This window comes from Molossus molossus, unplaced genomic scaffold (assembly GCF_014108415.1).
Source record: "Molossus molossus isolate mMolMol1 unplaced genomic scaffold, mMolMol1.p scaffold_m16_p_15, whole genome shotgun sequence".
Lineage (NCBI taxonomy): Eukaryota > Metazoa > Chordata > Mammalia > Chiroptera > Molossidae > Molossus > Molossus molossus.
Window position 1 is genome coordinate 1,406,610 of NW_023425350.1, and position 14,715 is coordinate 1,421,324.

Sequence of the window (14,715 nt, forward strand, 5' to 3'; positions counted from 1 at the left end):
CTGAGACTTTGCCGAAGAAGCCAGTGACCTTGCTTCAGTGAAAGGCCTGTGACTGTCACATCCATCACAGGCGTGCACCTTCCTGTCACTCGCATGCTTCTTACATCGGCAGACAGATGAGAAGAGAACTCTGACAGCTCTGAGTGGAGGGGAGAGAAAAACACCTTCAACCTATTAATTTTTTAGTGAACAGACAAGTCTATAAATTCATTTTATATGCAAGGACTCATCATGAACTCTCTTGGCCACTTCATCATTCACATTAGGAACTGGGACCTGGAGAGGAAAAAAAGACTGAAATCTGGGCCTTCTTCCCCTGAACCCCTCACTTGGCACCCCAGGCTTTCTGCCTCACAGATGCAGACATTATACATCCCCAATACAGGATTCTTTTTATTGATTGATTGATTGATTTTGAGATAGATAGATAGATAGATAGATAGATAGAGAAACATCCAACTTGCTGTTTGCAAATCATTGTTTGATTCCTATATGTGTCCTGGCTGGGGATGGAACGTGCGACCTGGCGTATCAGGACCACGATTTCAGCAACTGAGCTACCGTACAGGTTGTTGGCCCTTCTTAAATGATCTGTCTCCGGGGTGGCTGAAGTTGCTTTCCTTGGGCCAGGTCTCCCACCCAGACCCCAGCCAGGAAGGCCGGCTGCGACTTGGAACCACAGGCCGGCCGCGGAACCATTCCGAACAGCACCGAAAAAGAGGTTCCTGAGGCGGAAGGGTGTTACCAGAGCACTGGTTCCCCGGGACCTCTTTCCGGGACTTTCTAGGCTTCCACCACTTCTCGGTGGCTATTTCGGTTCCTTTAATTCCCGCCTCTTCCTGTCCGCCGCCGAGATTTGACGAGCTCTCGCGAGACCTAGGTCTCTTCTCAAGCCGGCGCTCACCAAGGTAAGTCTGCGGCCTCCTGTGTGCGCGGCCTTTTCTGCCAGTTTTGCGGGCAACACGCTTCGGAGCCATCCCTGGCGCGGCGGCTGCGGCTCACCCGGCGGGGATGCGGCGGATAACGCGGCGTGGGGCCCCCGATGGCGTGTGCGGGGGGCGGGGGCCCGCTCAGCCCAGCGCTCTGTCTGCTTCCAGGGGAAGGCCATGTTCAGCTCGAGCGCCAAGATCGTGAAGCCCAATGGCGAGAAGCCGGACGAGTTCGAGTCCGGCATCTCCCAGGTGAGGGGGGCGGGGCGGGCACGCGCGGGCCCCCTGTCGCTGGTCCCCGGCGGGCGGCCGCACGTGGGTCGCTGAGGTCGCCTCCCGCCCTCTCCCAGGCCCTGCTGGAGCTGGAGATGAACTCGGACCTCAAGGCCCAGCTGCGGGAGCTGAACATCACCGCGGCCAAGGTGCGTGGCCGCGGGGACCCGGGGTGGCGCGCCCGAGGCCAGTCCCCCCGTCCCCGCAGCGAGGGCGCGTCGCAGACACGTGCTCGGAGGCTGCGCCTGCCCCTGCCCGGGGGGTTTGCCCCGAAAGGACGCATCTCGGGCTCCAGGTTCCGCCGTGGCTGCGTCCGCCTTTCTACGCTGTGGCCTGCTCTGTGCAGAGGACGCGGGTTTGGGGTGCTTCGACCCGGGTCTTGGTGCAGGTGTCGGACAGTGTGTTTGCAGAGCACAGCCAGGCCGTTTTGGGGGCAGGGACCGCCCGCAGCGGTGCCGTTGCCCGTGTGCTGGTCGCGGCGCCCGTGGGAGCCGGGAGCAGGGGCGGTGCAGGGCGGGCTGCAGTGGGCCGGGGCTGGAAGGCGGCCGGAGGGGCTCGGGACTCGGGAGGCCCAGGCTGACCGTTGGCGCTGGACGCGGCACCTGTCGCTGCGCCTGCGAGCGAGCAGCGGGTCTGAACGTGAGCGGCGGGTCTGTCCCCTTCAGGAGATCGAAGTTGGCGGGGGTCGGAAAGCCATCATCATCTTCGTCCCGGTTCCTCAGCTGAAGTCCTTTCAGAAAATCCAAGTCCGGCTGGTTCGCGAGCTGGAGAAAAAGTTCAGTGGGAAGCACGTGGTGTTTATCGCTCAGGTACCTGGGGCCGGGGAACGTTCCTCTCTGAGTCCGTGGGGCCGCGTGTGGGCCGGTGGGCACTCGGTGGTTGAAGCAGCCTGGTTGTGAATAAGCTGCTCCGGTGGCAGAGCTGGGGAAGGGTGCCCGGGGCTGGCCCGAGGCTGCTCCTGCGCAGGTGAGGCCGTGGGGCAGGGCGGGAGGTGCTGGGGAAGGTCTGTAGGGAGCCAGCTTCTCACTAACTTGTTTGGTCTCAGAGTTTGGTTTGCTCTGTGACTGCCTTTGTTTAAAAGCAGCTGGACAGACTTTTCTACCGACCTAGAGGCTTTTTGTTGTTACTGCATGATAACTTTGTACCTTGCAGAGGAGAATTCTGCCCAAGCCAACGCGGAAAAGCCGCACGAAGAATAAGCAGAAGCGTCCGAGGAGGTGAGTCTCGGCCTCTGCAGTCGCCCTCCGCGCTCACTGTGCGGTGCAGGGGCTGCCTGTGCGGTGCAGGGGCTGCCTGTGCGGTGCAGGGGCTGCCTGTGCGGTGCAGGGGCCCTGACGTCCGTGTCGGTAGCCAGGGGCTGCCTGTGTGGTGCAGAGGCCCTGGCGTCCGTGTCGGTAGCCAGGAGAGCGCTCGCCTGGGCTGTTGACTGAGTCACTGGGCTTCCCTGTAGTTGGACATGAGCTGTGCAGGGTTGTGGAGGTAGCAGCGCATGTCCTGGCACAGGTGGTGCGAGATGGTCGAGGTTGTCCCAAAGGTAGGGATGTTCCTCTGGCCCTGGGCAAGGGAGGGGCACAGTGAGGTGGAATCTTTCGTTTAGGGCACACCAGACAGTGGGGTGGGCTGGCTGTGTCATCTTTGCTTTTTATTTTTGCTGTGAGTTAAGGCTAAATTGGATTTTTCTGTTGATGACATCACAGGTTGAAATTGATTGCTCTTTTAGACGCTAGTGGACAGTGCTCATGACCTTGATTGACTTGGGTCCTCTGCATAAACTCAGATGCTGATAGTTGATGCCTTGACTCGGGCCTTCTGCACTTTGTTGAAGTCTCTGGTTGCACAGTCTCGGGGTATTGGACCCCTGCAGCCCCTGCCCTAGATGGGCAGCAGCCTTAAATGTGTACTTAGTATTATTATTGTCCCTGCCTATAGGGAGAAAAGGACTTTTAACTTAAAGGTAAATTTAAAAGCTATGGAGGGAATAATAAAATGTAAGCTAAAGAATGAGGGATGAGGAGACTGCCCGGGCTTGGGGGCCGGCCCGTCACAGCTGGTCACAGGCACGCTGGCGTGAGACACAGCCTTGTCTCTGGGCCCTAGGAAGCAGCGGGCATCCAGGGCAGGGGCGGGCTGACGGTGCTGCGCCTCTTCGGGGGGGTGAGGCAGGAGGGCAGGCAGGTGTGGGTTTTCTGGGGCTTGGATTTCAGAGTTCAGTCCATTGAGCTGGTCTTTTGGGCAGTTGGAGTGGAATTCAGGGACCCACACGTTCTCCTCAAGCATGCTCGCACCCCTGCCCTCCGGGCTGCATCTCCAAAGCTCTGGGTCCCCACAGCACTTTCAGCCGGGGAGCAGTGGGCAGCAGCGACTCATCCTGTCTCACCCTCCAAACCTGTCTCCAAGGTCCCTTTTCTCTGGCTCTCTTGTTGCTTCTAACCTAAGCCTTTTCTTGTTCCACTGTCCCCAGCTTTAGTAAATATAGTAGGAGATAACCAAGGACATTTAGTTTGTTAATCTTGATACTTTTTTTTATCCTCACCTGAGAACATTTTTCCATTTTTTGTTCAGATAGAGGGAGAGAGAGAGAGAAACGTCGACGTGAAAGGGACACATCGAGTGGCTGCCACCCGCACAACCCAGCCAGGGCCAGGGACAAACTGCAACCGAGGCACATATCCTTAGCGGGAACCGAACCTGGGTCTCTCTGGACCGCAGGCCGATGCTCTAACCGCTGAGCCAAACCAGCCAGGGCCAATCACGATACTTTAAAAAGTGGTTTTTGATCTCAGTTCCGAGTGTCCCTCTGGTACTTGAGTCTAAACACAGATCCTTTGCTTTGCACCTGGCTGAGGGCCTGGCTCCCAGATCTACAGCCTTCGCTCCCTCTCCCAGCCTCGCCCCTCCCACACTCTCAGATGATGACTCCATGGGGCTCCCTGACGCTCGGACCCGGTTCTCAGCCATAGCGTTTGTGCGTTTCCCAGGGCGGCTTCCTGTGTTCAGGTGTATTTTCTGCTTCCAGTGGGTGTCTTTCTCTTACACAGACTAAGTGCAAAATTTACATTTTGTTTGACTTCTAATCTGTAGCAGAATCACAAATATTTCTCTTCTGACGCCGTCCATTCTGCTTTGTGGTTATCAAAGCTGTATTGCTGTTGCCCCTGCTTATAGGGAGAAAAGGACTTTTAACTTTTTTGGGGGGTATGTGCCCCTAGTGGGAACCGAAACCGGGACTCTCTGGTCTGCAGGCTGACGCTCCAACCACTGAGCCAAATTGGCCAGGGCTGTTGGCACACCCCCACGCCGCCACCCCCCCCCCCCCCCCCGCGCGCAAAAGAAATTAGCCCTGGCCGGGTGGCTCAGTGGTTGGAGCAATGTCCCGTACACCAAAGGAAATCAGACAGCATTGGAGTCTGAGGTGACTTGTAAAAAACTCTTTTATTGATTGGTTTTAGAGGAAAGGAGAGAGAGACACCAATTTGTTGCTCCACTTTCTTCTGCATTCATTGATTGACTCGTACCTGCCCTGACTGGGGGTTGAACCCGCATCCTTGGGTCAGGTTGATGCTCTAACCAACTGAGCTACCTGGCTAGGTTCGAGGTGACTATTCAGAGTAGCTCCGATTCTGCTCTAATTTTTTAGAGAGACCGATGAGCAGATCCCCACGTCTGAGTGCTTCCTAGCCTGAGAACGAGAATGTTTCCTTGGGGGCAGTAGTGAGGGCGGCCCCGCCTGTCCCACTTGCTCTCTGAAGGTGACAGAGGCTCGGAGCGTGCTGCCTGAGGCGTCCCAGTAAGGCCTTGGCGGTCACTGGGGAGCCACTGGGATATGGGACCCGCCAGGCAGGAAATGCAGATTGGTGCCATGGAGTGTCTGATCGGGGACCGGTCCCATGGCGCGGGGTCCTCTGTAAACTGGCGAGAAGTGTCTGTCCGCTCCGTCCCGCCAGCTCCAGCCGCCTTGCAGGTGCCTCAATGGGAGGAATTGACCTGTTGTCAGCAGTCAGATGGGCCACGGAGGTGAAGCGACCTCGGGGAGCAGGGCTCCTTGGCAGCTTGTGTGGTGGGAAGACAGGTTGGAAGTTGGGGACCCTCTGGGGCCACTGTCCTACATCTGGGGATAGAACGTCTCTTGGGGTGGCCTGTGGCCTGGTGCCATTGTTGAGAAACGAGGCTACACGGTAGGTTACCATGGTGTTTGGTGGCCAAGGGAGCTCCTGAAGGGGCTTGGGTAGGTGACTCGGGTGATCATGTCACCATTGTAGGTGCCTCGACAGCACTGGAGAGTGGTTTGGGGAGAGCGAGACTCAGAGAGGTCTGCAATCAGGCAGTGCGCCCAACCAGACGCGTGCCGAGGGCGTGCGGCCCTTCCCGGCGGCCGTCACGGCGGCTCGGTGACTGGTGTCCAGGCAGCCCCTCACGTACACTGACCTTTCCAGTAAGTGGACGGGGTGCTTGTCACCCCCTCTGGTTTGGCGGTGGCTCTGGTTACTCTATTCAACATCAGCAGCGTATCTGAAAAACTAGTGTCCATCTGATTTCAGGAACCTGGGGCCGCCGTTCATGCTGCGACTTGCAGAGGTGCCCTCTGGCGGACAGGCCTCGTGCCGAGGTTCTGACTTTGTCCCTCTTCCTTCAGCCGCACGCTGACCGCCGTGCACGACGCCATCCTGGAGGACTTGGTTTTCCCGAGTGAAATTGTGGGCAAGAGGATCCGCGTGAAGCTGGACGGCAGCCGGCTCATCAAGGTGCACCTGGACAAAGCGCAGCAGAACAACGTGGAGCACAAGGTGCGGCCCCGCGGGCTCAGGGACCGCGTGGACCGGGGAGGCCCTGGGCCGGGCACGCGCGCTCTCGCCAGCTGCTCGCACTGTGTCGGGCTTTCATGGGCATGTTTAGGTTGTCGGGAACTAGGAGGGATGGTTCTGTGGTCTGATTCTTACGAAGGCTGTGTTTATGGGGGTAGAATCTGGGACAGCTATCACTTCCCTTCTTTCCTGGTAAAGTGTCCCCGATGTGGACAGCCCAGGACTGTCCGTGCAGCCAGAGGGCACAGCGGGTGTGGTGTCGGATGCCCGGGCACGTGCTGTGTGCTCCTCCTGTTCCGGAGCCTGCTGGCTGAGGAGAAGCCACACGGCGTTTCCACAGAACCGCCAGCTTATTATTTTATTTATTTATTTCAAATGATTTTTAGAGAGAAAGAGGAAGGGAGACATAGAAACATGGACCGACTGCCTCCTGCATACCCCCTACTGGGGACTGATCCCAAAACCCAGACATGTGCCCTGACCAGGAATTGAACCCGGACCTCTCAGTCCATGGGTCGTAGTTCAGTCCACTGAGCCACACCAGCTGAAAGAGGAGGGTTGTTTATCTCAAAGTTGTGTCTTTTCTGTGATGAAGTATCTTTTCTTGCAGGTTGAAACGTTTTCTGGTGTCTATAAGAAGCTCACGGGCAAGGACGTTAATTTTGAATTCCCAGAGTTCCAGTTGTAAACAAAAATGACTGAATAAAAGCTCCTTCTCCACGTTCCGCGTGACATGTTTCTGAGATACAGGCGTGGTGCCCAGCGCCGCCGACAGCCGCCCCGCACAGGCCGGCTTTTGGGGCAGAGGGCCTGGGTCTGCCAGGGGGTGGAGGCCTGTGAGGGCCGCGCTGGAGCAGGTGCAGCAGGTGAGGCGGCCGAGCCGCAGCCCTGCCGGGTTCAGCCCTGCAGATGCCAGCCGGCGGGCTCCTGGCTCCCAGCAGCGGTGCGGGAGGGGTGTCTCCGGGCGCCTGCACCTAGTTCCCAGGAGGGGAAAGGACCCGTGTCAGGGACAGACGCACAGACAGGATTTCTGCAAGAGCAAAATCTGAGGAAGTGTACTCATTAACTTTTTCTGTGGTTAAAAAACATACAGGTGCATGCCCTGGCCAGTTCGGCTCGGGTTAGATGTCAGCCTGTGGACCAGAGAGGCCCGGGTTCAGTTTCCATAAGGGCAGGTACCTCCGTTGCAGTTTGTCCCCGGCCCTGGTTGGGTTGTGCGGGTGGTGGACACTGAATGTGTCTCTCATGTCGATGTTTCTCTTCCTCTCTCCCTCCTACTCTGTGAAAAATAAATGCAAAAATGTCCTCAGGTAAGGATAAAAAATAAAATTTAAAAAAAAATCATGCAGGTGCAGTTGAGGAACATGAAGCAGATCTCCAGAGCTCTCATCTGGTGGAGGAAACCAGACACGGGCTTTCCCTTCCCCCAGCCGTCAGCTTTCATATGTAAATTCACACTCCCTTGTGCCTTGGCTGAGCAGTCAGGTTAGGTCTGACTACTGTTGATCTAAGCGGTGTGAACTGGGGGCGGGGCCTTCAGGAAGGGCCCGGGGGCAGAGCAGATGCCAGCTGTGCCCTCAGCCTGGAAGAGTCCTGATGAGCCAGGGGTCAGGTGAGCTGCCCTCGCTGCCATACGGGGCCCCTGCCCTGGCACCTGGGGTCTGAGCGGCAGGCTGGGGGTGCACTTCACAGACAGGGACAAGCCCTCATTGTCGGGCAGGGAGGCCTGTCGCTCTGCGCTTCGGGAAACAGGAGAAATGACGCCTTGGGTCCTGAGGGAGCGGAGGCCTCGGTGAATGTCCTCTTGGGCAAAGTGTCCCAGAGATAGGGCTCTGACCTCCAGTGAAAATTCCCACCCAGAGACACGGCTTCCATCTGGCTGTGTCCAGATTTCCGTTATCTGAGAAATGTAAATAGTAGCTGGGAGGCAGCAGGCTCCTCCCACTCGCCGGAAGTGGCCAGCCCAGGAGGGTCAGAGGTCATGAGGGGAAAGGCTGTTCACAATGGCCAAGGCTGAAGTGCTCCCAGAAAATGCTGAGGGGAAGGAGAGAAAGGAAGAGAGAAGGCCTTGTGATTTCCGATGACTTCAGCATCATCTGCAAGGCACAGGGTGACTACAAACAGTTCTAACTTAAAATCTACTTGAAATAGGCAAGTTAGTATATTACCACTTCCTTTTTTTCCTTATTCGAGGACATTTTTCCATTTTTTGTACAGAGTGGGAGGGAGAGAGAGGAAGAGAGAGAGAGAAACATCGACGTGAAGGGACACATCGAGTGGCTGCCACCCGCACGACCAACCAGGGCCGAGGACAAACTGCAACCGAGGTACATGCCCTTAGCGGGAACCGAACCCGGGTCTCTCCCGACCGCAGGCGGACGCTCTAACCGCTGAGCCAAACCGGCCAGCGCACACTTACTTTTGTATCTGAGATAAATTCTCAGGTCATTTGCACTTTTGAAGAATAGCCCTCAACATTTCAGGGTGTAAAAACAAAAGGTGAGCACCCACTTCCCCTGAGACAAGACTGGGCGGGGGAGGGGGCGCAGCCTCAGGACAGTACACAGGTGCCAGCAGCCCCACCTCGGGGCACAGCCCCACAGAGCTGAAGGCAGGGTCCTGGGTTCACAGCAGCTGAAAGGCGGCAGCGACCAGGTGTACGCAGATGGGTGAAGGGATAAAGAAAGCGAGAGACACACATAGTGGAGTGTTGTTCAGCCTTGAACGGGAAGGGAATTCCGACACAGACTGCCAAGTGGGTAACCCTGGAGGACACGCTGAGGGGAATGAGCTGGTCACAGAAGGACAGGTACCAGAATGTGCATTTTCCCACGTACACCAACCTTCAGTCTGCTGGGTACATGTGTGCGGCTCTCTGCAGACGTCTTGAAGTTGGGCACGTTCCTCCCGGTATGTTCTTTTCCGAAACAGGTTAGGCTATTCTATTTCTGTGTTTTAAGTTTGAGTAACCTGGTCTATATATATAAAGACTCCTCCTGGGATTTTTAAAAAATATTTTTTTCTTTATTGATTTCAGAGAGAGAGGAAGGGAGAGGGAGAGAGGGATGGAAACATCGATGAGAGAGAACATCGACTGGCTGCCTCCTGCACGCTCCCCGCCCCCCCCCCCCCCCCCCCCGGGGATCGGGCCCACAACCTGGGCATGTGCCCTGACCGGGAATCAAACCAGTGACCTCTTGGTGCAGGGTCACCACTCAACCACCGAGCCACACCAGCCAGGCTCTGCTGGGATTCTAACAGGAAATGTGTTCAACTTGAAGAATTTGGAGGGAATCCGTCACGATGTTTCAGTGCTAAGAGCGACGTCCTGGCCATGTCAGGACCCTCAGGGAGACCTTCAGTCTTCCACTGAAGCGTGACGTGGAGGGTTCCCCCGGTGTTCCCGAGAAACCGTGGACACACACCCTGTACGTTGAAGGGTACAGCACCATGGCTTGGTTTCCATGTGCTGTGTGACCACAGTAGGTTCACTCACATCCGTCTCATGTAGACACAACAAAAGGGGAAAAGGAAAGGTCTTCTCCTTGTGGTGAGAACTCAGGATCTGCTCTCTGACTGTTTCCCTGGGGGCCCTCCAGCCTGCTAGCTCCGCCGTCACGCCGTGCCTGACGTCCCTGGGACCTGCTTCTCCCGGGGGTCTGCGTCCTTGGGCCACCTTCCTCCAAGGCCCCGCCCCAGCCTCCACCTTCGGCAACCATAATTTTCTTTTTGTTTTCAGATTCCACATATAAGTGAGGTCATACAGTATTTGTCTTTCTCTGTCCAATTTATCTCACCATAACACCCTCAAGGTCCATCCATGTTGCCAGAGGGGTAGGATTTCCTCGTTTTCACGGCTGAGTAATATCCACTGTGTAAATACCAATGACTTTGTCACTCACCCGTTGCTGGACACTTCGGTTAGCGCGTGTCTACACTGTAGAGAATTCTGTGAGCCTGAGGCTGTGGCTACCTCTCTGAGTTGACGGTTTCTTTTCCTTTGTACATATTCCCAGCTCTAGTCTTAATTTTGAGGGGCCCCTACACTTCCATAGTGGCTGTACCGGGTTTTAAAGAAATAGATGCTTTTAGCACGTTGAGGACGTTCCCTCTATTCCTATTTTTCTGAGCCTTCTTATCATGAAAGGTGCTGAATTCTGTATACTTTTTCTGCATCAACTGATAGGGTCATGTGATTGTCCTTTGTTAGCTTGTTGGTATTATTTACATTGATTGATTTTTAAATACTGACCCAGTCTTGCATCCTGAAATTCCCCTCTTGGTCATAGCTTATAAATATTTTTATACACTGCTGAATTCTACTCGCTAATACTTTTAAAAAATATTTTTATGTTGTTTTTTATGTTTTATTGACTTATTTACTTTTTTATCCTCAGCCGAGGACATTTTTGCATTTATCTTCAGATAGAGCGGGAGGGAAAGAGGGAGGAAGAGAGAGAGAAACATCCATGTGAGAGAAACACATCGAGTGGTTGCCACCCACACGACCCCAACTGGGGCTGGGGACAAACTACAACCGAGATACATGCCCTTAGCAGGAACTGAACCCAGGTCTCTCTGGTCTGCGGGCCGACACTCTTACCGCTGAGCCAAATTGGCCAGGACTTTACTGACTTTTTTAGAGAGAAACATCAATGTGAGAGATACATCAATCGGCCGCCTCCTGCACGCCCCCTGCTGGGGATTGAGCCCACAACGGGGCATGTGCCCTGAGGAGGAATCAAACTGGGACCCCTCAGTCCATGGGACGATGCTCAGTTCACCGAGCCTCACCAGCTGGGCGATTTGCTAATACTTTGTTAACTATTCTTGCATCTATACCCTGGGGGTTATTGGTCTGTGGCTGTTTGTGCACTGTCTCTGTGTGGCTTTGGTTTCGGGTAACACCAGCTTCACGGACTGAGTTGCTGAGTGTGTTCTGGATGAGGGATGCAGAATGGGGTTTGTTTTCTTTAATTGCTGGTAGAACTCTGGGAAACCCTGTGGCCTGGAGAGGTCATCTCTGGGAGCCTTGGGGAGGGCATGCAGTCCCCTCACGGCTGCAGGGCTGTGAGTCTGTGCGCTGGGCCCGGGCCGTCTGTGTTCTCCCCGCTGTGGTCCATTCCGTCGGCTGTCAGAGCTACTGACCGGTCGGGCAGGTAAGGAAGAGTCGTTCTTCTCCAGGGCCTTGGGGCGGGTGTGGCGCTTGTCGGTCTTCACATTGTGATCTGTTGTGATTCCCTTTCAGCCTGAATACGCGCCTGTGCGGCCAGTGCCCCGCGGTCATCACTTCGTAGGTCCCCGGCCAGCACCACAGCACGCATCGGGGCCTGTGCGGCCAGTCCCCCGCGGTCATCACTTCGTAGGTCCCCGGCCAGCACCACAGCAGGTGTCGGGGCCTGTGCGGCCTAAACGGAAGCGCAGTGAGCGCAGAGCTTGGGCCTGCGGGGTTAGGTGGGGACGGTCCCGCCGTGTCACCGTGAGACCCACGCGGAACAAAGGAGGAACAAAGGAGCGTGTCGGCACGTGTCTTCCGCGGCTGGACGCGGGCTCACCGCACTCTCCCCTGGGCCCCCTGGGCCCCGGAGCACTCCTGCTCAGCTTCCAAAGAGAACAGCAGAGGTGCGGGGTGTCGGGGAGCAGAGACGAACGGCAGGGATCCAGGCCCATGACCCCGCTCCCTGTCGCTGCATTCCCACGCTCGGCGCCACCCCCAAGGCCCCCCAGCAGGTCAGGATGGTTTCAAACAGGAAATGGTTTGTAGATAACACCGCGGAGGAGGCCCAGCCTGATTTGCTGGGTGGAGGGACAGCCCAGCCCTGCTCCCTCCGTGTGGGGCTGAGTCCGGCCGGCCCTGTAAATAGCAGCCATGAGGCTCCCGGGCACAGTGTCCTCCAGGGCCCCCGGCGGTCAGGACGCCCCTTCGCCTCCGGTGCACCTCAGGTAGGGGTGCCCTGGCCAGCGACTTTCCCACCTGGGGAGCAGGATGGGGTCAGCAGTGGGGAGAGGCTGAGCTGGGCGGGTTCCAGACAGTGGTAGGAAGGAGTGGACGGGGACAAGGGACTCAGTTGAGACCCAGGCAAAGGCTCGAGGCTAAGTCCATCAGGACCGATTCCCCGCCTGGATTAATTCACCAGCTCCCGCGGAAGGTCCAGCTGCCCGGTGATCCAGTCGAGCCCTCTCGGGTTACAGGGGTTCGAAGAGGTGAAGCATTTCTCCCTCCCGTCCCCGGGGGACATGGCTACAGGACCCATGAGTGTTCCTGAGCAGCCCGAGTCTGAGCCGGTCAGCCTGCTGGCCAGCCACTGGTGGGGTCACGTGGACGACCAGTAACCTGTGCTGTGACCAGAGCTCAGTCGTGGGGACCCTGGAGGGGGGCAGGCGGGTAGTCTGGGCTCCAGAGCTGCCCCAGACAGCAGGGGTGCACGTGGCCCTTCCTGCCTGGCACCTGGCTGCGGAGCTGGCCTGCGGGCGGAGCTAGGGGAGGGCTCTGACCGCACACAGACCGCGCGGAGCCCCACGCACACTCGATGCTCGATGCTCCGGCACTTGGCGGGAGCACTTGGCGGGAGCACTTGGCCTGGCCGTGGGCAGGCGGTGCCCACGTGTTCACAAACGTCTGCTTCATTTACAAGATCTATGTCCCTAAGAGGAACAGACAGGACTTGGGTGAAACTGGGAAAAAATAACAGAGAGAGGCCTCTCCTGAGTCTGTGGTCTTGGTAAAAAGATAAGAAACCGGTGCCGTTGGGGGTGATCTGTCCCCACTGCAGCCCTGGGGACCCTGGCCCTGGGGGTCAGCGGGTGGCAGGCCTGAGCTCCCCGTGCATCCGGCGTGGTCCTCCACGGGTGCTGAGGGTGACCATGAAGTGCTGGCCCTGCTGGGGACCCCTAATAAATTGCACATTGTGTGTTTGGGGAATTAAGCCCTTTATTTTCGCTGTCGATCTCATCCTTATTCTGTGTGCCTGCCGAGAATTCCTGCGGGGTGCCCTTCCCCCGGGGAGCGGCTGCATTGACTGACAGGAGGGCCGAGCCTCTGGCCGGAGAGGACGCTGCTCTCACCGAGGTCCAGGGGGGCCCTGGCTTCTCCGTTTATACGAGGAGATCCCTGTTCCCAGAGGGCAGGAGGGAGCCAGGGCCGGGTGGGGTGGGAGCAGACTCCCACTCAGGGCTACCCCCACCTCTGCGGGCGGGAGCGCGAAGCTGACCAGGGTCCGGGCAGGCCTGGGGTGGACCCCGTGTGTGAACGGCAGTGGGTCCCTGAGGGAGGGAAGGGACGGACCAGGAACCCGCTGAGGCTCGTCCTGTGTCTCTCGCTGCTGCCTGCTTCCTGGGACCCGGCAGAGGAGCCGCACGCCTGCCAAACGGGTCCTCGGCCCACACTGGCTCTAGCTGGACAGGAAGGTCCGGGTGAGCTCCTGATCCTGAGGCCTTGGGGAGCCTCGTTCCAGGACCAAGGAGCCGTCTGAGCGCAGAGGTCGGTGCAGTGAGTGTTCGCTGTGACTTCTTTGGGACGGAATGGATTCAAGTGTGGCGTCGTCCCCGGGACAGCAGCTACCCAGCTGCCCCGCGCATGATGGTCAAGGACCCAGAGCAGCCAGCAGGCCGGGCTCCAGGGGGGGTGTCCAAGGAGCCGGCCCTGGAGCCCGTGGACAGTGGGCCGGAAACCGCTCCAGGGCGTGGGAAAGCCTTGAGCTGACTTCTGTCTGTCTGTCCCTTCACTCGGCTCAGGCCTGGGTGCTCCCAGCACCTACAGGTCACAAGCTGGGGGCGCGCTGCCCGCGTCCAGTCCGGGTTACTCCCACACGCACTCGCTGGGCCCACAGCGGGGAGGAGCCTGGGGTGGGCAGCAAGCGTCCCCTCCCTCCTGCCCTCTGGCTGCCGCAGGTGTGTGAGCAGGTGTGTGAGCAGAGACAGACGGGCGGCAGGGCTGGGGCAGCGGCGGGGAGGCAGCTGGAGGCCCTCCCTCCGTGATGTGGGGCTGAGCGCTCAGCTGCCCCTGTGGGCCCCCCTCGTCTGTCAGGTGAGCACCTGTCTCCATTAACACCCGCGTCCACGTGGGCACAGCCGATGTCGGCTCTGTGCTCCCACAGACGAGATAACAGTGCAGCGAGGTCCGTCCTTGCTCCATGGTGCGGGAGGCGCCCCGACGGGGCCCAGAAGGAACTGCCAGGGGGAGCGAGCCCAGGCCCAGCCCTGCGTCCGCCTTCCCTTGTGCTGTGCGGGGAGGGCACTGCTTTCTCTGAGGTTCCGACCCCTGAAGGGACAAGGAGCTGGCCTTGGGTGGGGAGGACTTGACTGCGTCCTGCTTCCCCGCAGTGAACGCTCACCGTCCTCCCTGGTCCTTCATGGCCGCTTCTGTGACCTCCCAGGAGGCCCCAGGTGGTAGCCCGTGCCCCCCTGTGTCCGTCCTGTGCAGGAGGAACTGGCTAAGGCAGGAGCTCCCACAGGGGAGCACGGTGCACGCTCAGGGCAGACACTGGCTTCCAGATCTTTTGTTCGTCTGGTGGCCATTGCTGGCCGTGGGCTGCCCCCTGCGTGTGATCAGACACCACAGGAGTCACTGAGCCAGCACCAGCCACGAGCCAGGCCCCAGGCAGAGTTCTGGGTGCATCGCCGTCTCCCTCAGAGTCCCCCGAGGGGTCTCGCCTGCACTTGAAGGAGAACGAGGGGACAAAGGAGGTGCAGTGTGGCCTGGGCGCGTGTGG

At 58.0% G+C, this 14,715-nt stretch overlaps 1 protein-coding gene across 1 annotated transcript; it reads left to right on the forward strand.

The window, feature by feature from the left end:
- Positions 1 to 827: 827 nt before the first annotated feature.
- On the forward strand, positions 828 to 6,724 carry RPS7 (ribosomal protein S7). Its single transcript, XM_036262788.1, has 7 exons — positions 828 to 908; positions 1,098 to 1,181; positions 1,280 to 1,351; positions 1,868 to 2,011; positions 2,355 to 2,419; positions 5,836 to 5,986; positions 6,615 to 6,724. Exons 2-7 carry the CDS (start codon positions 1,107 to 1,109, stop codon positions 6,690 to 6,692), a joined length of 585 nt encoding a protein of 194 aa, XP_036118681.1. The 5' UTR covers positions 828 to 908; positions 1,098 to 1,106; the 3' UTR covers positions 6,693 to 6,724.
- Positions 6,725 to 14,715: the final 7,991 nt, after the last annotated feature.